Raw genomic sequence first — 27,394 nt, 5'->3', positions numbered from 1 at the left:
GCAACGTTATATATTGGAACATATTTTTTACAGGCATCTGCAGCATGGTTTCTTGGCTAACGGCCAGCAAGCCCATTAACAGTGACTAATGGCACAGAAAGAAATTTTCTTCCAGTCCTACTTTCTAATTGCTAGGAAAGCAAACCAAAAATAGACTTAACAAGTTTGGGGGACAGACTACAGAAGCTGGGACAGCTCTATTAACTGCTGGATGCTCTGTGGCTTCACACTCTCTAAAGTTCTGGCTCACTGGTTTCTTAAAAGGAAAGATTAGCAAGGAACCAAAAGTGGGAGTTGTGACCCTACCCATGCACTAGCTTTATTTGTATTTCAGAAAGACTTTTTTTTTTTTTTTTTTTTTTTTTTTCTCCAGTTCTAATACAAATGGCCACTGCAAGCTGAATCCTTTGCTCCCTACTTATTATGTGTAGCTATATAAATACTCAACAACTTTTATGGCATTTAATAGAGAACATGGTAAGCAGTTTTAAGCATTCCTTTCAAAAATACCCTGACAAAACTGTGATTTCACAATGCACGTCTAGTCCCTTTCCATGTCACTCCAGACATTCCATTAGCCTTCCTCATCTCACACAGAGTTTGTATCTGTCCAGTTCCCCCAGACAACCCGTTCATTAAATCTTCTTAAAAAAGGAAGTGCTGAATTTGCAGCTCACAGTAATTCCTCTGTTTAATCTCTCTCCTAAGCCTCCCTTTGAAGACAAAACACTATCCCACCTTTACCCTCCTCTCAGGGTACCACTTTCTGTTCATTCCTGTCTCCAAAGATTGCCTCCAGTCCACATTTCCCACCAGCTACTTTTGGTGATCCCACTGGCTCCTGACTCTGCAATGCAGAAGCAGGTCCCAACCCTCTGTTCCCCCCTTCCATGTATCTACATCAGCTGTGTGGCCTAAGGACCACTCACACAAGAGCTAATTTTGCCCTCAGTTAAATTTAATATGGCAACTGGGTAGCTCATAGTGCAATTTAAGACCTGATTTGGTATGATCACTCTTTTTTCTTAAAATAATATTTTCATTGAGATTTATTGTATGTGATATAACTTGCTATAGGCTTGAGAGCTGGCACAGGGTTTTTGTTCAAAAACTATGTGGAGCACTTCTTTTGGTGGAGCTGAATTTATTTGTTGATTTTCAGGTACAGAACTGTATTTGATTGCTTGCTCACTATCAGTACAAAAGCCAAAACCTATCCTTTCATAAAAGGAAGCTAAATAATTTCTCTGGCACAATGAGGAAAAGCAAACAGAACAGATTCAGAAATCTTTGTACAATTTCAATATAGATGATTTGTTATAACCTGCTAAATATAAAACTTGAAACCTGAGAAAAAGGGAGGAAAGTTATTTTATTTTTTTCCTTTGGTGGTACATTCCTATTCTCTTAGTTTAGATGCTACCTGTCTTGAATAAGAAATCCATTGTATGAAATATGATGAAGTCATCATTTACAACTCAAAGGTCTTCTGGACTAAGACATGCCAAGTGCTCATAACAGTAAGATCCTCCCCCAAAACCAGAAAGGTGGAACTCTGATCACTAATTCTAACCTCTTTGATTCTTGCAGTACCATTTACAAACCTCAAATTGTGCAGTTAAGTGAGCTTTGAGTGGAGGAGAGAAAGTGAAATATGAAGAAAGCATGACTGAACTTTGTGCATTTCTCAGCTGCAGAGCTGAGTTTAGTGCAGCTGCAAGAGTGGGTTTATGGACTTCTGGACTCAAATCATTCCTTTGCATAAAATCTACTCACAGTTTTAAGACATGACGGTAATGATGCTTCTTCCATTTTGCAGAAAGAAGCTCTGTCACAGGCAGTAGGTGACTGGCATTTTTGGCTGGCGTTTTAGACTTTATCCAAAATGACCCAAGCTTCCATAGCTTCTTGCCTCCCACTTACCACTATGGATTTCCACTTCTGCGACTAGAGCATGGGTACAAAGAGCCAGTTGGAAGGGAGCTCAGTCGGCTGGGGAGTCAGGGGATCCAGTGCATATGCCCCTGGTTATTTTTGCTTTTTTAATAAATGCTTCTCTGTGCGACATATAGACAAATACCCTAAAAACCTGGGAGCACAACACAGAGCCCTTGTTTCCTGCTGGCCAGCAGGCTACAAAGTCAGGATCTCTTTCGTCTTTTGTCCCAGTCTCTTGCTTTCCATCTGTAATGCTTCAGCATGAAGAGTGGTCTAGAAATTTGGGCGCCCCACAGCAAGGTGGGAGTGAGGGATGGAAGTTAGATGCTCCATGACTGAAGCCTCCTGCTTCAGCTATACAGCTATAATCGCAGGACTACTGTGCATATTCTTGCAGCCCCATGTTTGCAAATGAAACTGTTGAGCTTTGTGTTAGCCTTCCTATAGCACCCCTGGCTGAAGAGTTCTCTCTGGATTTGTAAGTACCAGGATGCCTCCTTTCTTCATCCAAAACAACTGTAGATGGGTGACAGGTGTCTCCATGCTGAAGTTGGTTGAAGTCACAGGAGCCATGAACCTTCACAGAAACTGACTTGAAGCACTTTTGTAAAGCCAAAACCTGAGATGCCATTCAAGTGCTGCAAATGTCCATTAAAGTACCCGTTTGATTTAAGTACCCTTTTAGGCATCTTCAATGACATTTAGGTGCCCTAAACATGCCTGTTTTTCACTTATACCTGAAATATCTCTGCTAATCTGACATCCAAACCTCTAGGCAAATTGAAGTTACCAATTTGGGCACCCATGTCTTAACCATGTCCTTCAGTGTTTCTTTCACCCAGCTTTAAGTCATAATACAGCACAGAGGAAGACAATATCAGCTCCCAGCTATAGTACCACCTGTGCCCAACTTTTGTCATTTAAATCCATGTCCAAACCTCTACAAAGATCATGTTCCCCTCTCTCCTACAGTGTTTTGTTGAAAAGTAAACTTGATATAAACATATAAGAATTTGAGTCTTCTCTGAGCCACTAAGTACCTTGATACAGTGTTTGAAAGTGATACGAGAATGAGAATTTGAGAATTTCCCAAAAGGAAATTTGTGGTTTGGTTTATATAAGAGCTCCGTTATTTTCTCTAGAGCAGCACGCAGAGGACCCTAGAGATGTGAACACCACTCTTCTCTACTCCTCATATGTCTAATGGCCTGGCTGGTGCCATTGTTTCTGTCTCTTCTTCTGACTCATACTCCTCAACTTCTCCCCCAGTGAGTCGAGTCTTTGGCATTAGAGCTAGATTGTCTGCTCTGGTGAAACAATGCTGACTGATTGAATTTCCTCTTTGACCTGAGAAATTGGATGGGCAGACACGTCTGTCTAAGCGTGCCATTGGAATCAGCTCCTCCTGGCGGTGCTTTGTTTCAAGCGGCCGTAGTCGGGGCTGGGGTCTGAACCTTACTGGGATGCCAGCCTCAGAGTTGCTTCTGGGGTGATCTGAAGGAAAAAGACAAAGAATTAATGCGATGATGCAGAGAAAAGAGAAACACCATGATATTGGCAAGGACAATTGAAAGGTATTCAACACTATTCAGCATTATGGTTTTAAAGCCTAAAATGGAATCATTTTAAATAATTACTATAGAATAAGAGAGCAGTCAAGAACTAAAAATAACCCTAGATCTTTATTTTCATACCAAAGCTGATGTTTAAGAGATGTTATTGATTTTGCCTCTACTCTGAAACCCCAGTGAAAGAGAACATTCAGGTATCTTTCCACACCTCACAAAGCAGCTCATGCCTTCACAGGGCAATATCGCTCCTTTATGTACCTTTCAACCAATATCACAAGTATATCTAGTGCCAGAGTTGACAATCATTGTAAAACCCGCTAAGAAGATGATTCTAGCACCACTGAGAATCAAGATAACCAGTCACCTGTGGTTAACAACTGGGAAGAAAACAGTTTCACCCGAAACTAGGAGTTTGACTCTAGGGCGCTTTGATTACATTGGGTGTGTCAGACCTGCTCCTACCAGCTTGCAGTGCTCCAAGTACACAATTAAAATGTGACTGTGATAGGCCCTAACTCTTTTATTCTGTAGAGTTTACAAAATAGACTTTGTTACTTTTATTAGGGCCACTTCTAGTCTGACTACACACATATTAGTCAGTTAATTTAAGAAACAACTCCTAACAAACTGGGAAGTTTGGTGAGATAAAGACAAAGGACCATAAATAATAAAATTTCGACCATATCCTGCTGCAGGTAAAGCTCACATGTATTGGATACAGTCACACAGTCAAAACTGATCAGGTTATTGCAGATTAATAACTATTAAGTTATTCTAAGCTAGTGTTTATTGCACAGTTGGCACAACGCAAGAACACATGCACCGGCACTTACCTCCGCAGATCACGGGCACAGATTTCTTTAACAGCAGAACCTGCTTCTGTTAGACCATGTAGGCATACCACAGGTGCCCCATGAGCAATAAGACAGGATAGATATTTTCAGACTTGAAGGACTTCTACTTAGTGCTACAAGACACCTGAGAAGGACTTCAGAGTCTACAAGAAGGACATCAGTGCTACAAGCTTTGATTGATGTATACTGCCAAAGAAATCATTCACTTTTATGAAAAGCAGGAAGAGCTGTTAGTCAGTCTGAGGATCTATTTGTAGTCACTTCTGTCCTCTTGGTTACTGAAATTTCTGCACATGCTATGTATGAGTTAAAAGAAGCTCACTGAAGAGTGCTTGTTCCAGGAGGACTTCCAGGCATAGAGAAGTGGCATTTCTCTCTCTAAAGGTATATGTGTTTACATGAAGTTGTCATTCTGTTTCCTGTATTTCTTTTCTCAGTTCTCAACTGCAATTCATTTCACCCTAATATTGATTATATGAGAGGAGTTTATTGTGTCTTCCTCCTGATGTAGACTTTTCAAGTGGTGTGAATGGTACTCTAGGGACCAGAGATGATCATAGAATCATAGAATGTTAACTGAATGTTCATTTCAAAGTAAAGAACACTAAACTCTAAACTATTTGATTTATTTGATTTATATACTTTTATTACTCCCCACCCTGTTTTCCCTTTCATCTAATAATTCACAGCAAGTCCCCTTTAATAGTAGGAAAACCTTGTACTCTGGTAGAAACAAAAAAGAAGCATTAAGACAAGATTTAAATGAGTTCATTTTGAAGTATATGTTGTACAGAGATTATAAGAGAACATGTTCAGGTTTGAATTTGATATATATTTGTTTTTCACAAGAACAGTACAGAATATTTTATGGAGTTTTAGGATGCCAGAAACCAAGCCAAGAAGTCCAATTATTCAAACAGATCACAAGGCAGGTCTCAAATGTAGAGCTGAGTATTACTAAAAATGTACCTACATTCACTGCTTCAGGATTTATGCCTCACCCCACTAAAATAACATGCCTGTTTGTGATACCAGGACTTGGTCCTTTGAAAGCATCTGAAATGCTTTTAGGTCTGAGGCTGCTGTGTAGAACAATGTGAGTCTTTCAGAAAGACTCAAAGACACATATCCCCCACATCCTGACAAACAGAACAGAAAATAACCAGCTCTTTAAAATAAAGAAATAAAAATAAAAATCCCCTTGAGTAACTTTGATCTTCCCCTCTGAATAGATCCTATGAGTTTCTGTTCTGCCTCCACCACGTGTGGGTGCACAGCACCAAGGGGATGGTTTGCCTACACAGATCTGTTTTGCTTTCATCTCTTTCAGAGCAAAACAGAAAGAGAAGAAAGAAAATAGTTTTGCACCTGCAGGAAAGAAACTTTGTTGTTCAGGTTTTGGTACAAAGATGATGATTAAAAATATGCTTTCAATCACTGTAACTAATTTTGCAGAAATGAAAAGTAATTTTCAGAGGTACCCAACTGTATTTCAGGGTCACATAAAAAACTCATAAAGGAGTCAGGAAAATTATATAGGGAGATGATGATGGTCATACAAGTGTCCTAAATTCCATGCTTTCTCTGACACTGTCCTGCTATGTCTCCTTGGGCAATTCAGTGTTGCTCAATCCTTGATCTCTGTCTCCTTATTTAGGGTTTACGGATGGGTGGTATTCTGTAGTAGTAATACTGGTATTTCTGGACAAACTTACCAGCTAGTCTCAGTACCGTTTGAGTTATTCTATGTCCACAATACAATATAAATACAATTACTACGGAAAGATCACAGAGAGCAAGCTGGGAAAGGGAAGAAGAGACCAGGTAATTGCCAGGATGCCAGGGGAAAGTATTTGGGGATCATACAAGACTTATGATGAGATCTTTAGGAAAAGAACAAAAGGTGGGTAAAGGAAGGAACTAGGGTGGTTTGGGGAACATGGGACAAGTGCAGTAAAACAGAAGGAAAAGGGGATCGAAAGGGGATGGATACATTTAAACAGAGGCTGGTCAGGACATGTGTCTGGCCATGCCTTGTGCCAGATCAGGACAGTTTTTTTCTGTCTTCTCATTAAACTCCACATGTGTCTGTTTTCCTGGGTGAGCAGCTCCCTATACTGTGTGCACATGTGCATGAAGGTCTGAATGCCAGCAACCAGACGGACTGGGGCCCACTCATATTGTGTGGGTATATATCAGTGCAAAACCACTAGCAATCATCAAGCCAGAGGAGCCACTTAATAGGAGAAGAGGCTTGGGAAGCAAGTGTTGGAGCAACCAACATGACTATGGGACAGACACTGAAGAGGGCAGGGCTGTGAGTTAGCTATTGGATGGACCAGGAGATCCAGACCAGTGACTGGAGAGAACATGGGGTCTGTGGGTGGCTACTAGTAGGGCTACGGTCTAGACCAGGTACCAGAGAGACTGGTTTGTACATATGTATTTCTGCGTGCAGGGCCAGGGGAGACCCAGGAACCAGCAAGGAGGAAGACTGGGTGGCCAAAGCCAGTTATGGAGGGATCTACAGTGCATGTGTATGCACTTGTGCATGCATACAGTTTTACATTACTAGCTCTTCATCCTGATCAGCCAGAGAAGGGAACAGGACGATGCCGTTGGTGTTGCGTGTTTGCATGTGTGCTGTACTCACTGTGCTGCTTAGGTTGGTTGGTTGTGTGTGTGTGCATACATACACTGAACTACAGTGTGTGGGCATGCTGTTGGGAACTTCTGCTCAGCTTCACTGCCCACCGGCCCTTGGGGCATGGCTCTATGTCAGCCTTGCCTCTGTCAGGCTATCAGCATCAGCATCTCCTTACAGTTCTGCATGCAGCCGTGTCTGTGGGGCTACAGGAAACAGATAATTTGCTTTCTTGGGCTTATGCACATGCCCTCATGACCAGGTCAAACTTCAGGGATCAGAGGAGAATTTGTGCAAGAAGAAAAAAAGAGAAAAGTAGGTGGTGCTGGAACAAGACTGAAACTGCAGCAGTCATGACCATATAAATGGCACAGATAAAAAGATAGGAGAGAAGGGTGTAACTCATTTAAAGAGACCAGGGATTTCCATGGCAGTATTCATTGAGTACTGTTAAATCCACAAAACAATTGGCCAAGTATTTTACACAGATGGAGCAGTGTAGAGTATAAAGCATTTCCATTACCTGTAAAAGTAACGTGCCTGGCTTTTCGCCAAGTGGGCTGGCCGTGGCCCTGCGGCAAGGAGAGGTAGCGTGTGCCCGTGGTGCTAGCCTGCGTACAGACAGACATGGGTTGAACTCAGCTTCAGCTCCAGTGAAAATCTCCCTACCTCTATATGTTGGTTAAAATTTGCATACTATGTCTATAAGTAGTAAAATAATGTAACTTTCATTGTTTTGGCATGTAAAAAGCAAGGTATAATCACACCTATGTGAGCTTGTAGTCTCACAAAAGGCCTGATCCAAAGCCCTTGACACCCTGACACTGTAGTTTGAGCTTTGGATCAGTAAGGTAAGATTTGTTTGACCAAATGTAGGCATTGGATAGCATAGCTGAGATAATCACTGTTAAAGAATAGAAATAAATTCTTGCTGGATAGAATTCCATTTTATTCATACTTGTCACCTGAAATAGGAAAGGTGAATCTTAGAAGAGCATATTTCTCTCTACTGACTGTAAAACACCCCTATTCAGGTGACAAGATGACATATAGAGGTAGGACATAAAAAATGTGGCTGTCCACATGCTAAGTGGAACCCTTTCTTCTTAGGTGCTGCACTGGGGAGAGTACCCATTTTAACTGTTGTAAAAAGCATACAGAAATGTGTCTCTTTCCCTATTTACAGAAAAGCAGAGGATTTTTTTTCTGTGTTTTGATTACTTGAACAGTGGTTTGCATAACAGGTACCGGTCTACCCCAAGGTAAACTGTTTCCCTTCCTGCAACTCTGCCTCAGGCTGTGCTGCCGACGGATGAGGATTTCCTGGGCCTGTTTCTCGCTGGTGTTGGTGGGCAGGTTGTGGCGGTTGTATGACGGTGCCTGTAACAGAAAGGGCACCCTGTTAGTTTCCTTTGCACTCACAATGTTAATTAGATAAAGCTGCACAGCCCTGTCGGGCACAGGGCCAAGGGCACACCACTGACTTGCCACAGGTCCTTTTGGCAACTCATGGAGAAACATAGCCTCACACTAACCTCACTCTGCACAGCAAGGCATGAGGACGTATGAGCACAGCTGTAAGCCCTGGACAATATGACCCCCCTCCCAGCTGACTGTACTACCTCTGGGGCTGCATTTTGATGCTCTTTTTGATAGACTCATACCTTCTTGAACTGCACCATAAAACGTATCCACCTACACTAGCCTGTTAACACCTCTGGGCTTTACCTCCCCCTCAGCCCTCCTCTGATCATGCAGTTGGGAGCTACAGATAGGAGGCAGGTCCCAAGAGACAAAAAGCTGGTTAGCCCACCTCTGAGCCTTGGTACTCATACTACTGAGCCAGAGCAAGTTGCAGACATGACTGGGAGGTAAACACGATGCTAAGAGTACATCTCCAGAAGGAGATGCACAGCTCAGTTTCCTTTCCATATTTAGACAAATTACACCTTAACGTTACCCTAAAGCTCAACAGTTTTTAGGACAATATTTTTAATGTATTGTTTTCTTCTTGTTAAATGAAGGGAAAGATAATAATTCCCTGCCTAAAAGAGAAAGAATCATTTCAGTTTATAAAAGTCTCTTCAAATGCAGAATCTGATCTTAACCTGACTGGAATAGGTCCTTGTAAAGTTGCTCGGATAAGTCAAAGCACGATCAGGCCTTCAAAGTTTAAAGTGAAGTATTAGAAGTAGTATTATTTTACTTCCAACCTTTTATTTCCAAAGCACACAGAACTCAATGCCACATAGGAAGTGACTGGCACTAATGGTCATTACTGTAATTGATTTTGAAGAGAGAGAGGTCATTTCAGCTAAGAGGCAGCCATATATGCAAATTGTTGCTGGAAAGATAAGAAATTAATATCATAAGGATAATTGGCCATGGCAAATCAAACAATATTGGGAATGAATATCATAATAATAGTGACACATTTAAATGAGCAGGGCCCAGCATTTTCTAGCAAATGTGTGTTACAGGAGTTAGCTTGGTTTATCTGCATAATTTCAAGGTTACACTAATATATCCTCTCCCACTGTTTGCTGCATGAGAGCACTGTTACATTGTCAGGGCCCAAGACTGGATTAAGCAGATAGGATAACTTGGTCTGCATCAAAACCAGTACAATTTCCTGCAAAACAAATCTCTGCTAAGCTTTTTGGAGGAGGGGAGCTTGTAAAACCAAGCTCTGGAGGAGGTGGAACTTTTTTTTTTTTTTTTTTTTTCCTCTTTTGGCGAGGGGAAACTGTAACTCCCACGCAGGGGGAGGGCGCACGGGCCTGCCTCTCAGCTGACTTTGGGCCATGCGGTGTTTACCACCTCCGCAGCAGAGTTTGGCGGCTGCTGGCGACCCGCCATCCTGCTGCCTCCCACGAAGCCCTGCCAGCCTGGGAGTGATTGAAGCCCTGCCAGACTGGGGGTGCTGGGAAGCTGCCGGCCCCCCTCGCCTCCACCCCACTGCCACGCCACATGGGGCATCCGCCACCAACCCAGCTTCCCAGGCATTGGCAAAGCTGGGGGTCCCCAAGGGGCCTTGTCACACCTTTTGGTCTTAAGGCTCCACTACGGGTGGGTTGCTTGGAAAATGTGCTGCCTGTTGCTGAAAATACACCGTATGAGCTACGGCGTGAGGCTGTGGGAGCACCCCAGCAGAAGCAGGTCACACGTGATGCGGGGAGAGGACCTGGGAGGCCAGCCTTGTCCAGGGACATCCAGAGGCCTCAGAAAGGCTGTTTATGAGACGCAGGTAGCTGTACAGTGAGGGAAGCCTGACCTCTACAGCTCACTCCTGGATTTTCCTGGATTTTCCTGCTGCTCTCAGGGTGAAAAGCTGATGGAAAAACCTGCTTTTTTTATTTTCCACTGAGTAGCAAGCTCTGAGGCTGGCCTCCTTTCCTTCCTTGTGCAGCCATGGGCTGGTCCCAGCACTAACACTGCCCTTGCCATGAGGTGGGGAGGGCAAACAAGAGCTTTTCTTCTGCAAACACTGCGCAATAGAAGGCGACTCACGCACCCTTTGTCGCACTTGGTATAGGTTATGTGTCAGGACATTTCTCATGGACTCCACCTCAGCAGGGGAGAGCCTGTGCACATGCCGATTTCTACAGCTCCTGTAAATAAAGGAGAAGTTTAATGATGACATTAGGTTGGTTAAATGCTAGTGCTACGAAATGATCCATGAGCTGCTTTTAGTATTAGGACCAAAGACTGTGAAGAGCTGTTCATTAACAAGTGATGGCACAAAATCATCCTAAGCTGCATGAACAATGTCAGGCTTGGCTCCTTCCCAGGTTTTATCAGTATACTGGGCAGTCAGAGTGGACCCACAGCCTTCATAGAGCTGACAGCAGAAATTCTCCCTGTCTTTCAAAGAGCTTTAGAAGGAAGTACATAATTAAGGATTAGATTGGGCAACCAACAGGAAGGTATTGCAATTTCCTCCTCTGTTTGAATCTGTTCTTCACCATGGTGTAACAGTCTGGGCCTTGCTGTCCTGCTGGTTTTAACTCCTCTGAGAAAATGCAGCACATCCTTCAGAAAAAAAGCACACCCTGACTAAAGAGTCCAAAAGATCGCTCGTAAGAGAACATACAGGATTTCCTTGGTACTAAGCCCATTTCTCCACTTAAAATGAAAGAACTACCTAAAAGATAGTAATCTTTGCATTTTTAGCAAACTGGGACAAGAAGCTCACGGTCATTTGTAACTGCCTGGCCTTTTCACTAGCAAAACAATGGATGAAGGCTGCTGTGAAATGTTAACTGGACCTGCTAAATCAGTCAATCTGTGTGAGAGTTAGTGTTCGGCTCAATTCCCAAGCAAAGAAAGGGAAATAGATAGTCATCATCCAGGATGAATCAGTCTGAGTTCATCTTGTTGTTTCTGTTTTTTCCCTTTCTCCATTTTTTTTCTTTTCTCTTGTTTAAAATTTTATTGTAAATCTTTATTTTCACTCAGTGATGTCCTTTAAGTTCTGTCTGCAAATTGTGCAATTAAGGAAGGGATTATTATCAACATACAGTATTGCCAGAGCTTTGTGTACATTTATTTTTTACTCCCTCTAAAATAAAATAACTTGTAATGGCAAAGGAAGTTAGATTCAAACAAAACTAAGATTATACTGTAATCATATGGAAAAGGTTTGATTATTGCAATTGCAGCTAATTGAACAATGTTACCACAATTTTGTGCTATAAGCTAACAAGACACACAGAGAGAAATGGACTCTTTTTCTGGCGTTGACTAGAAATCTTATCCTGGCTTTGAGAAATCCTTCCCAACAAATGTATGATTGACACAGATTAGTTCTCAGCACCAGCAACAACAACAAACCTAGATATTTACCAGAAGGGAAGAAAGATCACTACCACCACAACCACATAATTCCAGTCCAGCTCGTGTTTTTGGTTGGTTAGTTAGTTAGCTTTTTGTTTGCCTTCATCTCTCAGGGTTACCACTGAAAGGATCCAGGGATGCCTCCAAGTTCCCAGGTGAGCACTTTCAATGCACCTCTATTCCATACTGGGTCTGGCGTGTCCTAGGCTAAAGGACAGCCCATGTATGCTACTTTCCAAGAAAGGAAACCAGCCTCTCTGCTGTCAGCAGCCCCTAGCTTCTCTCTTTTTGGACAAGGGAGGGACTGAGGTGCTAAGGTACACCTGGGAAAACAAACTCAAGCATGGCCACTGGGGACTAATGGCAATCTAATTGCAATCAGCTGGTCAACCAGTACTGGTCTATAAAATGCAGCATGTGTAATGCAAATTGAACATCCATAGTCAGTGCACGTGGTGTAAATGTCACAGGGAGTAACTGCCTCTCACATCCTCACTTCACCAAATGTCTCCATATGATATGGTCTTTACACCTTGCTGTTGGTAATAACTAGGAAAAGTGGTGGGCAGAACTTCAGCAAAAGACATCAGAAAATCTCTTTACCTTTTCAGTTGCATCCCTGACCTGTCCACATGCCAGTACAGAAGAGGAGGCCACTCCTAAGTCATTTAAAGGCTTATTCTGTATCTTTTAAAGTGACTTAAATAAAATCAATAAATTCCCCTGAGTTTTGCTGAGCTGGAATAGCAAGAGCATGAAGATAATGTGCCTTGTTCTGAAGCAGAAATAAAAAGTGTGAATTCTTTTCATTGGTTTAGATATTAACCTACAAAATTGATAACAAGACATATGTATGGTAATAAAGAATGGGTTGCTTTGAAATTTTCCACTACATAATACATTAAAAAAAAAAATTAAAGGTATATAACCAAATCCATAAAGCAACCCTTATTGAAACTATTTCTTTGTTCTTATCAAAACCTTTAGAATGTTAATGACAAAGAAAGGCACAGGCAATATAGTTGCAAAGAAAATATTGAAATGATAATATGCCATGGAAACTGACTTTCTCTGCATACTGAGGATCATGACAGTATCTCTTCTTAGACATGGAGATAGTTGATACATGGAGGAAATAAAATTCCTTCCACAATGCTTGTAAAATTATTTTTTATGTATTATATCCAAAATTTTGAACATTGTGAACTCTCCACCAATCTTCACTTAGTCCTATGAAGGAAGTAGCATTCACCAGGCACAGCTCTTCCACAGCTGCACCATCACAAATGATAAAATGTCATTTTATTCTGATCTCGACTGTATTGATACTTTGTAAGATTTACTGTTACACAAGTCAGAATGCAGTAATATGAATCCAGCATTAATTAAATTCAGAGTTGGTTCATCTCTATCTCTCTAATGGGCATTCCTAGGGTGTAATTCCAAAATACAACCATACAAAAAAAGTTTTGATAATATTTGCTTGGCTCTGCTTTTGTCTTCAAAATTCTTAATTTCTAAGGTTAATATTCTCCAAGCCATCATAACATAATGCTCCATTTTCATTTACATGTGTATTCTTTGTCACATGGCCCATGGACAAATTTCCCCAATCTGCACTGGAAATGCTTAGTGCATATTGAATACCCACTCCACCTGCAGGATTCCCACCAGCATGACTGCAATTTCTGAGCACCGAGTTTATCCGCAGTGATGGACATCTGCCTTGATTGTTATAGACTATTTCCCCTCATGTCCCTAAATGCTGCAGAAGTGATCAGAAATGCTGATGAGTTTTTTAATACTATAGCACCACAAATATTGCTATACATGATATAGGTTGGAATATGATTTCAAATCGCCATTGCTCAAGGCCAGGTTTTTGTATGCTGACTGAGGATAGCTTAGTTATAAACCAGCTCAATGGGAAAAATCAAATCATTTATGCATGCTTCCATTAAGAAACATTTTAGCAGATTTACTTAAATCACTCAGGAGAATGGAGCTATAAGAACTGCTGCATTGTCTCAGATCAAAGACACAACTATCTCACTATCCTGTCTCCTCCAGTGGACACCTACTGAAGAACAGAGCTGTGAAAACTTGTATTTTCCTAACACTCTCACAGCCTCCAAGGATCAGAAAGGTTCTGAGTCACAGGTTGTTGTTGTGTTTTTTGTTTTGTTTTGTTTTGTTTTAAGTGACATTTTATTTTTTAAAAGTCTGTCTCAGGAGGAAAATCTGTAAATCAGAGGCTGATGCACAGTGGAATTTTATTACAGTTTAAAGTAAAGATGGCAAAACCTAGTCTGTCATATTCTATTTATTATAGAATATTTTTCAGTCTAAATGCTTATCTCAGGAGAGAATTTCTGAACTACTCTAAAGCAATTTGTCTTATTTTCTCTTTCTTTCAAGAAAAGAAGAGGAAAGTGGTTTGTTTGCTGTAGACTGTCTACCAGCCTTGCACATTTACTCTTGGCTCAGAGCAGTTAAGGGAATACAGCAGACAGAAAGGAGCCTGACAGACATGCAATCTCTTTTAATATCATCCATTCAGCAAAGAATGACTTAGAAAGAAAAGGGCTAGGTCTTACACTGCAAGCTGACATCAGTTTCAAGAAAACAGATGAATTTTGATGTGATTATGCCAAACAGTTTCAAGAGAGATTGGTGTAAAATCCTCATCTCCCATACTGAAAATCCAATAACAAAAACTGCAAATGCTAGAAGGAAAACTGTTCTCTTCTTATTGGGATATTGGAGTCAAGACCTTTTCTCTAGCCTCTCCTTCAGTTCTCTCACCAGCTGGCAGTGATGAGTAAAACCCATTGGCCAGCACACTGAAGGTTACTGCCTCCTTGAACCACTGCTGTGATTCAAAGCAGTGAGAGTGGCCTTTACACCTGGCTTGTTCAGCTTCTTCTGAATTGCCCATCATTAAAAAAAAAAAAAAAAAAAAAAAAAAAGTAATTTTCAATCTGTCAACAAAGGAAAATTCCCATAACTTTTTTTTTTTTTCATGCTTTTCTGTTAAAATTACAAAATTCCTTGTGTGTTGCCTGATTTTTATTGCATTCCCTCTGTCCCACTCTGCTCCAGAAAGGGTGAAGAGGCCAGTACTCACTGTAAAGAAGCTGTGGATGATTTTGAAATTTCCATGGCATTCTCAGCCATCTCAATGGCCAGTTTTATCTCCATCTTTTTGTATAATGACACAAGGCTGGATTTGGGTTGATGCTCCCGAATTAAAATTTTCTTCAAATACTTATTGTCAAACTTCTTAAATCTGCAAAAGAGATGTTAAAATCAAAGTGTAAAAAAATGAAATGTGTTTTAATTTATGTGGGACGTGCTGATCTTCATTCAAATGTGCACATATGTAATTCAACAGTGGAAACTGCATCCAAATTGAAGGCACCTGCGGACTCCTGAAGGACAAGTGAACAGAGACCTTTAGGGGGACATTTGGCATGGTCTGGTGGTCCACAGAGATTGTAAAGCCCACCGGACAAAAGAACGAAACAATCTGCAATCAAAGCAAAGAAGAGGACTGGGTATGTGTTTATATAACACTGCCACATTTGTAAGAAAAGAATATGGCCAGTCTCCATGCTTTCATACAAATGTTCTATTCTAACAGGGCATAACAGCAGCAGCTGCTCTTACAGTAATCCTGGCCTATTCAGCCAGCCACCAATAATGTTCCAAATGGCCCAGTAGTTACAGTAGTTTGGGCCATTATGTTGCTGATAATTTTGAATCCCAACAATTAGGCTGGAGAAAATATATTTCTTTGTATTCTGAATGACAGAGAAATTGAATGGACTACAAAATGCTAAGTGCACGCATGCTGCAGATTGTAAAGTATCTCTGATGTATGACATAATTTGAATGTGAATGTATGTGTGCACTTTGGAACAGGTATCTACTTTCAGGCAGATGTTTAGCAGAAGAGCAGATCTTCTTACAAGTTTCTTTCAAAGCAACAGTTTATCACAGCAAGGTAATGCTTTCCACAATGCTAAGAAAAAGCAATAGGGTTTTGTACATTTTTTCTTAACGTGACTGGTTACTCAAATAACAGAGAGAGGTACACAAATGTTTCAGCTGGGATTGAAGCTCTTTATGTTTTCTTTTTTGTTGTTGTTTTTGTTGTTGCTGTTGGTTTTTCTTTTTATATAGGAAATACTTTTTAATACAATTTTCTTACATTATTTTTTAATATATATGCAATGTGCCATTTGAATCTGCCCGTGAACAGAAACATTACATTTACGAAAAAAAATGTCAAATTTATCTTATCAAAGCATTTGGCTAGATGTGAGATAAGTGGAAATAATATTTTATCTTATTGAAATGTGGAAATGCTGCCATTTCAATTAAACTACTGCTCCAAGAGCAAGTATTTAGCTTACTGACTACACAGGCAGTGGTGTTGCCCCAGTGGCTGCTCTAAAGCTATCTCTGTACTGTGAGAGCCAAGCAGACACTAGATGGCATTTAGCTTCCAGATCCAGGTATGTGCCCTAGATACATCAGCATACCCTGTAGGAATGAGAACTGGATACAGACCAACCTTCTTCCCAGTCCTAACTCTTGATTTTTATAAGGAGAAACCTAGTCATGAAGGGAACTTCCACGTGTCCCAGCAAACACCCAGTCTGGATTACTGGGGCCCAGTGCTGAGTGGTGAGCTGGAGGTCTCAGACACAGAAGTCTAAGCATGACCTGAGGGATAACAGCCCACAGCACCAGAATACGATGTCTGTGGAAAAGATTAGTCTATCCCCACAACATTAACATGTTGAGGTGGAGGCCAACAGGACTGCAGAGCGCCCTTGGGGAAGAAGGTAGCTTAGAATCCCAGTTTGATTTCTTCTGAGCAATGCCTGAAAGATCCCCAAAACTTCACAATATCACCTCATCCTGCTTATAGAAGACAGAGCACAGGTCCTGTATTTTAGGGCTACTAAGATGATTAGAGGACTGGAGCACCTGTCATGTGAGGACAGGCTGAGAGAGCTGGGCCTGTTTAGCCTGGAAAAGAGAAGACTGAGGAGACACCTCATCGATATGTACAAATATCTGAGAGGAGGGCGTCAAGAGGATGGAGCCAGTCTCTTTTCAGTTGTGCCTTGCAACAGGACAAGAGGCAATAGGCGCAAACTGAAGCACAGGAGGTTCTGGCTCAATATGAGAGGGCACTTCTTTACTGTGAGGGTGACAGAGCACTGGCACAGGTTACCCAGAGAGGCTGTGGATTCTCCTTCTCAGGAGATATTCAAACCCTTCCTGGATGCCATCCTGTGCAATGTGCTCTATGTTATTCTGCTCATCAGGGGAGCTGGACTTAGAAGTCCCTTCCAACCTTAGCCATTTAGGGATTCTGTGATTCTGTGATTTTCTGAGTGAAGATCAGCTTGAAAGTATCTACCTATGCTACTCAATATTTAAATGCCAACATTTCCTCCACTGTTTTTGTTGTTGTTGTTTTAATATGACTAATTACAAGGATTTGTAAGGACAAATGAGTAATTATTATTTAATATACACTCACCTACAAGGGACTGTATTTGCCTTGGAGGCTTATAGAGAAAGACAGTGAAGCACTGACACCATACACATCTTCCGTTCCAAATCCCAACGTAAAGGAACACTGCCACAGATCAAAGATTTATGCCAAAGCTATATGCATAGTCTGATGCCTGCAGCACGAGTTTATCTGCTATATTTTTTTTCTTTCAGAAGGTTGGTTTTCTCCCTGTTTGTATAGAAGCAATTTAGCAGACAATATATGGGCACTGCACTCCCAAGAGATAGTGATTACTCAGGAGTTCACTTTTAAAAAAGAGATATTGCACACGTCCCCAATATTTTCATGCTATTTTAGCCTCATGGGGCACAAAATGGATTTCTTATTCTATTTACCTTTTGTATTTTACATCACAGATGATAGGTTATTTCATTATAATAGTCTGCAGTAAGAGATGCTTACTTATCTCTCAGCTGATAATGACTCCAATGTCCACATATGTCTTCAATACCAGCCTTGAAGTGATCCATCAACTGGAGAAACAAACATGGAAGAAATTTAAGTGGCCATTATGAGAAAATAATGTCACCACAAATATGCAACCGTTGACAGGATTTTCTTTCCTTTTTTTTTTTTTTCTTTTTTTTTTTTCAATTTTAAATGGGAAGGGTGAGTTATTACTGAAAGTAACTACATTTTTCTAAAAATCAAGGCAAATATCCCTCTGTGGTTGGCTGCAGTGGCAAAATTTTGATTGAGGTGGCAGTTCTGTCATTCTGATATCTTCTCACCATCACCTAACAAAATACAAAACTAAGTAAAGGACTGTCCCCAGTGGAAAACAATACTGAGCATCCAAATTGCATGGTCCTTTTTGTCTTCTGAGACCCAAACCAAAATTACTGAATCTGCCACCCAAGTCTTCTTTCTGCATGTGTAACATCCCTTTGTGTGTGTAGGGCCAGGTACTCCACACTTTAGCCCTTGCCATGACCTGCAAATCCCCTGAGGATTTTGCATATTGTCATGAGAATGGCAAGTTCATCACTGCTAAGTATCAGAATTTTCAGTCATCTTCTGTCCATTTCTAGCATTACAGAAACAGACAGAAAACAGCCAATTCGTGCATATGTATAGTTGTAAGTGGTGCTCTGGTTTGTTGTAAGATGCTCTGGTTTTGCTGTTTTTTGAGTGTGTTTAATTTTAAGGCACGATCATTTTGTTAATTTCAGATATATTCCCCAGAGTAAAAATGAAAGAGTGTATGTATATTTTGTCTAGTGTTGCTAAGTTAGTTTGAGCAGTTTTCTGTTATTTTATATATAGGTAATTTGAGAGCTAAAGCAAATGTTTGAAAAGGAAAAAGATTGTTACTCAGAATTAAATTTGCAGACCAATGGTTCAACTCATTTCACTTCACCAAAACATGATTGAGACTTTTAAGGTGTCAGTGTGTTTATAATTAATCAAAAGATGGCAACAAAGGTATCTAACAAATCTGTCTGGAGAGGACGATACATGCATTTTGTAAATGCTGCTTTTATGTACCTGTCCCACCATGGTCACAACTATCCAGATGTAAGAGCCCTGCTATGCCATGTCAGTTACAGTACAGTATTATAATATGACAGTCACTATGAATACAAATGAACTATCACATTTTAGAATATTATGCCTAGGTTTCCCTCCAAATGTTCTAAAAACATTATTTGCCCAAATTCACTAAATGCCAGGGCTACCAATTACCTCCTTTAATCCATCTCTTTCTGAACAGCCTACCTTTTCTTTTTAGGGTACTATTTACTGATATCAAAAACTTACTCTCATGTGAATTTCTTCATTGATGGACTCCTTTTTGTTTGTCTTTTTAACATCTAGATATCTGACCAATGGTCCAATTGTGATTCCCTGCATTTGGAACAATAAGTTGAAATGTTAATAATATCTAAAAAAAAAAAAAAAAGCAGAAAGCAAGAAAATAGATTTCATTTTAATCAGTCAGAAAAGCTGTCTTAGGATAATGATCGGTTACAACAGGAGAGGATTAAAACTCAGAAACAAAAATTAAAAAATGTTTATCTATTTTTTAATCAAGACTGTGTTTATCAACATGTTTTAACCACGTAAAATAACTGACTCATTGCCAACTTTCACCAAAATAGCACTCAGTTGGAAGAAAGCATTGTCTTTGTGAGGTCCTTATGGTCTTGAAAACTCTTACTTCTATATTTTCAGAATTAAGCATTTTGGTTTGGTTTGATTTGGCTTGGTTCTTGTTTTGTTTTGTTTTGTTTTTCATGTAGAAACCATTTTCAGCTGTTCCTGATTCACTATTGCACTACTAGAGAATCTAGCATTTAAAAAAGGGAAATAGAAACAAAACTGGTTTTACGAAAACATTCCGATGGGATCTAAATGCCTAACCACTATTATGCCTAAGTGCATAGTGCTCTGTGGATACCCTAGAGTACTGAGTTATTTGTAGGGGAAAATAAAGAGCATGGGACGTCCAGAACTTCCAGTTCCTCCTTGTGCAGCAGTGTAAAACAAGTGGAGTAACCTGGTCACCTTGGTTTTGTGAAAGCAATACATTAAGAAACACGCTTACCTGGATGAACACTGTAAAGTATATAACTACAAGTGTAGCAGTAATGAACAAATTCTTCCTTGGAAAGAGGTTCACTGGGAGCAAGAACGCAAGAGAGAAGCTGCTGGCTCCTCGAAGACCACTGTAGGAAATAATGAGTTGGTCTTTCACGGTGAAGGGATACGTTCGGAACTTGTTACTGATATAGAAGAGAGCAAATACACCTAAGAAGGCAAAACAAACAAACAAACAAACCCCAATTATTATCAAGAAAGCAGAAAAAGAAAATATTGAAAGCAAAGCAAAACACATTTTGTCTCAGGCAGCAGATGACAGACCTTTCTTTTCAATTTTTGGTTCTTGTACCTTCTCTTTGACCAAATATTTAATCTTTGTGGGAAAAAGTCCTAGAAAAGTGTGTGTTTATTAACTGCTTCAAGTTTTAAATTCTCATATGGGTTTAGAAGTGAGATTAGGAAAAATATTTACTTCCTGTCTTTATGTTGCACTTCTCTGAAGTGTTCTGGACACAAAATAAACCACTAGATGAGAGTTTTTTCCTGTGCCTTCCCTTGCAATGTTTCCTGCTTTCACACAGCGTCTGCCCAAAGTGTTTGAACAATTCTTCACCAACAAATCATGTGGACAGGTTCACTGAAAGGCAGAGTAATAACATTTTAATTTTTAATCCTCTGGTTTACTGTCTCTGTAATGTCTCTGTTTATTTCTCAGATTTCGTTTTGCTTTCAATAAATGTTAAAATTAATCAGACAGCCTGTGGCTATGTAAGGACTGTTTTTTTTTTTTTGTTTGTTTGTTTGTTTGTTTTAATGGAGTACATTTAGTTATTTGCTTGATTTTCTCTTAATCTACTTCATCATACTTCATCAAATATCCTATGATTTGTGTGGAAACATTTACATTGCTAAAGTAAACATTGAAAAATCATGATAATTACTGGTGTCGTTTTACTCCGTATTCATTGATAAATTCAGTGAATTATTTTGGGTAAGGCTAGTAGCACTATACCATTATTTAGGTTGTTGAATACCACTTTATATAAGACCTTTTTTGATTATTTATGTATGGTAGTTTAACACTGATGGGCAGCTAAGCACCAAAACACCAAATCTCTCATTGCCTCTCCTCAGAAGGACAGGGGGAGAAAATTTAATGAAAACAAAAGCAAACTTGTGGGTTGAGATAAGGACAGGAAGATCACTCACAGTTACTGTTAAAGGCAAAACAGACTAAGCACAGGGAGATTAATGAAATTTATTGCTTATCGCCATCAGACTCGATGAGTGCAAAGATAAAAGGAACTACTACCACCTTCCCCCCATCCACCCTCTTCTACCTCCTGCCCCAAGCAGCAAAGTGGAATGGGGTCTGCGGTCAGTCCCTAAAGCTTCTCTCCATCGCTCCTTCACGGTCCCTCCCTGCCCCTGCTCCCTATGGGGTCCTTCCCATGGGATGCCGTCCTTCCTGAACTGAGCCCACAGGCAGAAGCTCTTCAGGAACTGCTCCCACACGGCTCCATACCACGGGGTCCATCCCCCAGGAGCAAACTGCTCCAGCACGGGTCCCCCACGGGCGGCAGCTCCCCCCAGACCCCTGCTCCTGCGTGGGCTCCTCTCCACGGGCTGCAGCTCCGGCCCGGGGCCTGCTCCTGCGGGGGCTCTCCATGGGCCGCAGCCTCCTCCAGGCCACATCCACCTGCTCCACCGGGGGCTCCTCCACCCATGGGCTGCAGCGTGGAGATCTGCTCCGTGTGGGACCCATGGGCTGCAGGGGGACAGCCTGCTCCACCAGGGGCCTCTCCACAGGCCGCAGGGGAACTGCTGCTGCGTGCCTGGAGCACCTCCTGCCCTCCTGCTGCACTGACTTTGGTGCCTGCAGGACTGCTTCTCTCACATTGTCTCACTCCTCTCTCCCAGCTGCTGTTGCACAGCAGGTTTTTCTCTTTCTTAAATATGATTCCAAAGAGTCACAACCAGAATCACATATTGGCTTGGCTCTGGCTAGCAGCGGGTCCCTTTTGGAGCCGGCTGGAGCTGGCTCTGATCTGACATGGGGCAGCTGCTGGGCTCTGCTCACAGAGGCCACCCCTGGAGCACCTCCCAGTACCCTGGCTGCATGAACCCAATACATTATGCTAGATAATCAACTACTCAGATCGAAACTGTGTTATGTGTCACCCTCAAACCAGTTTTTTTTTTTTTTTACCTTATTCAAGCTTCAGAGAAAATGATGCAATCATTTTAGCAAACAAGTTCAGAGGAAATATTTTTACCATCGTCTAGAAAGCTCTAGCACTCCCTTTGGTGTTTGAGAGACAAAGGGGCATGTGACAGCAAAGTTGTTTTATATTCAGAAAACCTTTTTTATCTCTTTATTGGAAGGTTATTCCTATATGGACTCCAAAAGGAAGCCTTTAAAAACATACAGGGAACAGATGGTCCAGGATTAGCAAGGAAATATTTAATCATTGCCTTCTTGCTGTCATACCCACAGCAATCACATCACCTTTACAGTTGAGTAATTGTGTTACCACTATGTAACATAACTGTTCCAATGAACCAGAGCCACCTGAGAGATTTAAGAAATAGCACCTTAACCTCAGCTCTTTGATGCCAACACTTAGTTGCTCCCAGACTCACAGTATTGTATGTTGGAAGTGACCTTTGGAGGTCATCTAGAACAAACTCCTACTCAGAACAGATCTAATCAAATCAGGTTGCTCAGAGCACTAATCAAGTCCCTTCAAGGTTGTAGGGTTGTGCTGCTGTTATAATATTGGATCACTCTCATGTTAAATGGGTTCCTGCTATCTAATTAGAATTTCCCATGTTCTACCTTGTGTCTGATACCTCTTATCTTACTGATGTGCACCTCTGAGAAGAGTCTGGCTTCATCTTCTCTCTACCCTCTGATCCGGTACTTGTAGACAGCAATAAGGTATCCTGTGAGCTCTCTCTTTCAGGCTGAGCTCTCTCAGGCTCTCCTTGTATATCCAGTGCTCTAGGTCCTGACCAGTTTGGTAGCCTCTACTGCATTTGCTCCAGAACCTCCATATCTTTCTTTTACCAGGGAGCCAAGAACTGGACACACCAGATACTCTCACCAGTGCTGAACAGATGGGAAGAAACACTTCCTTGGGCCTGCTGGCTACACACTTGCTAGTGTAGCCCAGGATGCAGTTGGCCTTTTTTTGTCAAAAAGGCACATTTTTGACTTGTGACAAAGCATATTCCACAGCTGGTTCATCAACCACCTGCATCAAGAAATTGTCTTCAACATTTTTCAGAAGTCTCCTGGATGTCTCATACATAGTCATATTGCCATTCCAACAGATGTCAGGGTAGTCAAAGTCTCTCATGAGTACTGGGGCCTGTGACTGTGACACTTTCTACAGAGCATAAGGAATGGTTCATCTGCCTCCTTCTGTTGATCAGGAGATCTGCATTAAACACCCGTCAAAACATCAGCTGTACTGGTCTGTCCTCTGATCCTTAAGCACAAACTCTCTGCTGATTCCTCACATTTGCCAAGGGAGAACTCCATACATTCAATCCACACCTCCACAAAGAGCATAATTCCTCCTCCTCACTTTTCTATCCTATCTCTCCCAGCTTTTCATTTTCTGCTGACACATCCTGGACATTAGGAGAAGATGAGAAATTGTGTCCCACATATAGTTTGACATCCTCTAGGCACTCCTGGCCCAGGACCTTTAGTGTTACAGAGCCAGGACCAGAAGCATGCTTATGTACATTTATTATCTAATTAGTAAGTTAATTACAGAATGCGATTAAATTATTAAGTCCACTTACCCAAGGGCATATAGTTAACTAAGATAGCAGCTTCTATATAGGCATAATAATGGTAATATTTTAATTTTGCTTAATTTTCCATTCTTGCTTAATCATAAAGCCTGCACTTGGAGACTGGCATTAAGATTTGTTTGAGTTTATTTTTTCCCCTTTTTCTGCACGTGGGGATTTATGAAATTAAGTTGACTGTAATGCATGCCTAGTAAATTTGTTATTAAACTGGTTATACCAGTCTGCACAGGCTTTACTAACATACCTTTGCACAAAAAAAGTTTTCCCTCAGAGATGTAGCTTGCCCACAAAAGCTGACTTACTCAGTGCTCGCCAAATGAGGCAGAAAAGCAGAGTGAAGCAAATGAAGGCCCAGTTCCACTCATGGTTTTTCCCCACTGTAGACACTCCCATGAACACAAAAATCAGGGTCTCACTGACGCTGCTCAGCATCTTCATGAAGTATTTTATTGTCGTATAGGAATTCTGGGAAACATTCTCCTCCACGTATTTCTTCATAGTCACTGCACATGCTGTCATGCTGTACCAGACAAAACACCATAGATCAGCTACAAATTGCTTTTTAAAATATTATTTTTTATTTTATTTTATTTAAGAACAACTTTTGCCTTCATTACCTGCACTCTCCATCACTGACTTTTAACCTTCCTGATACCATGTAGCATTTTACTATTTCAGTAACACTAGCTATTTCAGTGAGAGCATCTTAATGCAGCACTGTGAACCAATTTTGTGTATAGGAAAAAGGAAGCAAATCAGTCAGCCTCCCTGGGGAGGAAGTGAGGGTATCACATTCCCGTTCAAAGTCCATTTTATTTTGAAGGTCTAACACACAACCACCACACAACAAATATTTGAGTCTCAAACAAAGGGCGGTCAATTTTGTACCAGCCTGTGGGTAGATCAATTAGAGGGACATAACCTGCCTCTCAGTGATCTTCTGCTTCAAGATGATGGTGGGAGAATGTGGTGGTAGTCCTCTGCATTGGCCAAAGCCCCCACTGGCTCCCTTCCAGCTGGGTGTCAGATCAGCAGGACAGTATTAAGCTTCAGAAATTCTCATCCCACAGAAACCCACTGTAGGGAAAATTAATTACCCTACAGATGTGTCCTTCACCCCTTTTAGTTGCTCAGGGTGTGGGGGGATGCTCCTAAGGAAGGAAAATAATCTTTTTCCACATCTTTGCTATTCATCAAGACTAGAGCCTGCTTCAGAGGTACCAGCCATGATCCAGCACAGATGATGGTCACATTCATACTGAGCAGTAGTCTTCAAACAGGACTACTGAAGATGGTTTCTCTTATCCCCTTCGTTTTCCACAGTATTATGTAGATATATTCAGTGCTATGGTAGTAATATATTCCATCATCTATATAGTTTCTGTTGATACTCTTTTAGTCTTTAGAGGCTTCTTGGGATTATATTTTTCTGAACTTGTGAATTCAGAGAATGTTGACTGCTCGTTAAATAAACCTTCATCTAGTTTCTGCTCATTTAATTTCCACTGAAGAAATCTCAAGGGTATTCTGGTAGAAATGAGACATTTAGCAGGTCCAAGAACACTTTAAGACAATCTCATTAAGCATTAAAGTTTAATACTGTTGACTTTCAAAGACACATGCATAATAAACTTTCATGATCCAAGTGACGAATGAATGAATTCCTCAATAATTCAGAAGGGTGACAATAAGTTCCCATCCCTAAAACAAGTAATAATTTCCTCAATGAAGCAGTAAGAATAATGAATCCCAATTATATTAACATTTTTTATTACTAATAATGTCAATACTCTAATGAAAATAAAAAGTAAGAGGAATAAAGAGCTACATAGTCGCATGTAACAAATAGGCTGGGAAACACCATTCTGGGCAGTGCAGGTAGGAAATGGTCCATGTAGTGTTAGTGCTCACTGTACAGCTGGTTGAAGCCTGCTCATCTAAAGTCACCAGTCACCTTAGAGCAAGTGTGCTGGAGATGCAGAACAAAGCCTAAGATTCAATTCTGTTGTCTAATTGTCCAGAGAAACATATTTCCTACCTAAATACTTATTTGATATGGTTAAATATTCCAATCTGGCTTCCCAGGGCAATCCTGCAAAGGTTGCTTGTACAAAGCCAGTTGTGCTCTGAAGCTAACCAAACCAGGGTTTAACAAGTGGACATGAGCAAATGGACCTGTCTGGAAAGCAACAGCTACACACTTTAATTTATTAAGTTTTCACAGAATCACAGAATTGAAGGGGTTGGAAGGGACCTCAAAAGATCATCGGGTCCAACCCCCCTGCCAAAGCAGGTTCCTTAGAGCAGGTTGCCCAGGTAGGCGTCCAGACAGGCCTTGAATATTTCCAGAGAAGGAGACTCCACAACCTCCCTGGGCAGCCTGTACCAGTGCTCTGTCACCCTCACTGTGAAGAAGTTCTTTTGCATGTTGGTGCAGAACTTCCTGTGCTCTATCTTGCGGCCATTACCCCTTGTCCTGTCCCCACAAACCACTGAAAAGAGGTTGGCCAAATCCCTCTGTCTCCCACACCTCAAGTATTTATACACATTGATGAGATCCCCTGTCAGTCTTCTTTTCTCCAGGCTGAACAGACCCAGGTCTCTCAGCCTGTCCTAATAGGGAAGATGCTCCAGGCCCCGTATCATCTTTGTGGCCCTCCGCTGGACTCTTTCCAGGAGATCCCTGTCTTTTTTGTACCGAGGAGCCCAGAACTGGACACAATACTCCAGGTGAGGCCTGACCAGGGCAGAGTAGAGGGGGAGGATCACCTCCCTTGACCTGCTAACCACGCTCCTTTTAATGCACGCCAGGATCCCATTAGCCCTCTTGGCCACCAGGGCACACTGCTGGCTCATGGTCAACCTGTTGTCCACCAGGACCCCCAGGTCCTTCTCCTCAGAGCTCTTCTCCAGCAGACTGTCCCCCAGCCTGTACTGAAACATCCGGTTGTCCGGTTGTTTTAACTGGTTTGTTCTCAATATGCAAGTAAGAGTTTTCTGGAGATCCCTCTCCTCTGGGAGCACCAAAGCCCATGAGGCCTCACTGGCTTGTGAGCTCAGAGCCAATGCAAGCCACACCAGCTCCTGCCACCCACCAGCTGGGCAGCCCACAGAGCGTTTGCCACCTCACTGGGTACTCTTTTCTTTACACTTTACCCTTCTGAGGGGTTGTTAGGTGCAGGATCTTTTTCTCTACCAGTAGTCTTCTCCTGATGTTTCTCACTGTTGTCTCCTATTCCTTCCTTTCTCTTCTTCCAGTGGTGCTGTTCTAACGTAGTGTAATCCCAGTAAACTACATTAGAACTTATGTTCCCAACTATATACAAAAGCATTTTTTTATTTTTATTTTTACAATTTCCACACTCCTTACTTTTTATTCCTGTTGTAGTTTGATGATGATGATGCTTACCAATAAATGCAGAAACACTGGTCTAGTATCATCAGATCTTTCTCTCACTGGTTTTACCAGAGGTAGCTCGTTCAGGCCCCGCGGAACAGAAAACAGCCAGCTGCTGGCAGCACTGTGCAACATTTTTTTATTTTTATTTTTTTCTGGCAGGCAAAAATCTCCCCAAAACGCCAG

General features: G+C 41.3%; 1 protein-coding gene across 2 annotated transcripts in view; it reads right to left on the bottom strand.

Moving 5' to 3' along the window:
* Positions 1–373: 373 nt before the first annotated feature.
* SLC9A4 (solute carrier family 9 member A4) overlaps positions 374–27,394 on the bottom strand; it is a 37,956-nt gene continuing 10,935 nt past the window's right edge. Inside the window, exons 4-12 of one of the 2 annotated variants that reach the window (XM_035316450.1) lie at positions 24,114–24,331; positions 19,988–20,190; positions 19,201–19,287; positions 17,842–17,912; positions 14,971–15,132; positions 10,522–10,618; positions 8,229–8,387; positions 7,531–7,618; positions 374–3,432 (exon numbers count right to left, since the gene is read on the bottom strand). In XM_035316450.1, the coding sequence (XP_035172341.1) occupies positions 3,131–3,432; positions 7,531–7,618; positions 8,229–8,387; positions 10,522–10,618; positions 14,971–15,132; positions 17,842–17,912; positions 19,201–19,287; positions 19,988–20,190; positions 24,114–24,331 (1,387 nt within the window). In that variant the 3' untranslated portion in view covers positions 374–3,130. The remainder of the gene's footprint in view (positions 3,433–7,530; positions 7,619–8,228; positions 8,388–10,521; positions 10,619–14,970; positions 15,133–17,841; positions 17,913–19,200; positions 19,288–19,987; positions 20,191–24,113; positions 24,332–27,394) is intronic. The other variant, XM_035316459.1, reaches the window with a different exon arrangement.

The sequence above is a fragment of the Oxyura jamaicensis genome, chromosome 1 (assembly GCF_011077185.1).
Source record: "Oxyura jamaicensis isolate SHBP4307 breed ruddy duck chromosome 1, BPBGC_Ojam_1.0, whole genome shotgun sequence".
NCBI lineage: Eukaryota > Metazoa > Chordata > Aves > Anseriformes > Anatidae > Oxyura > Oxyura jamaicensis.
Note: the sequence above shows the minus strand (reverse complement) of the source record. Positions and strands in the feature narration are given on the sequence as shown.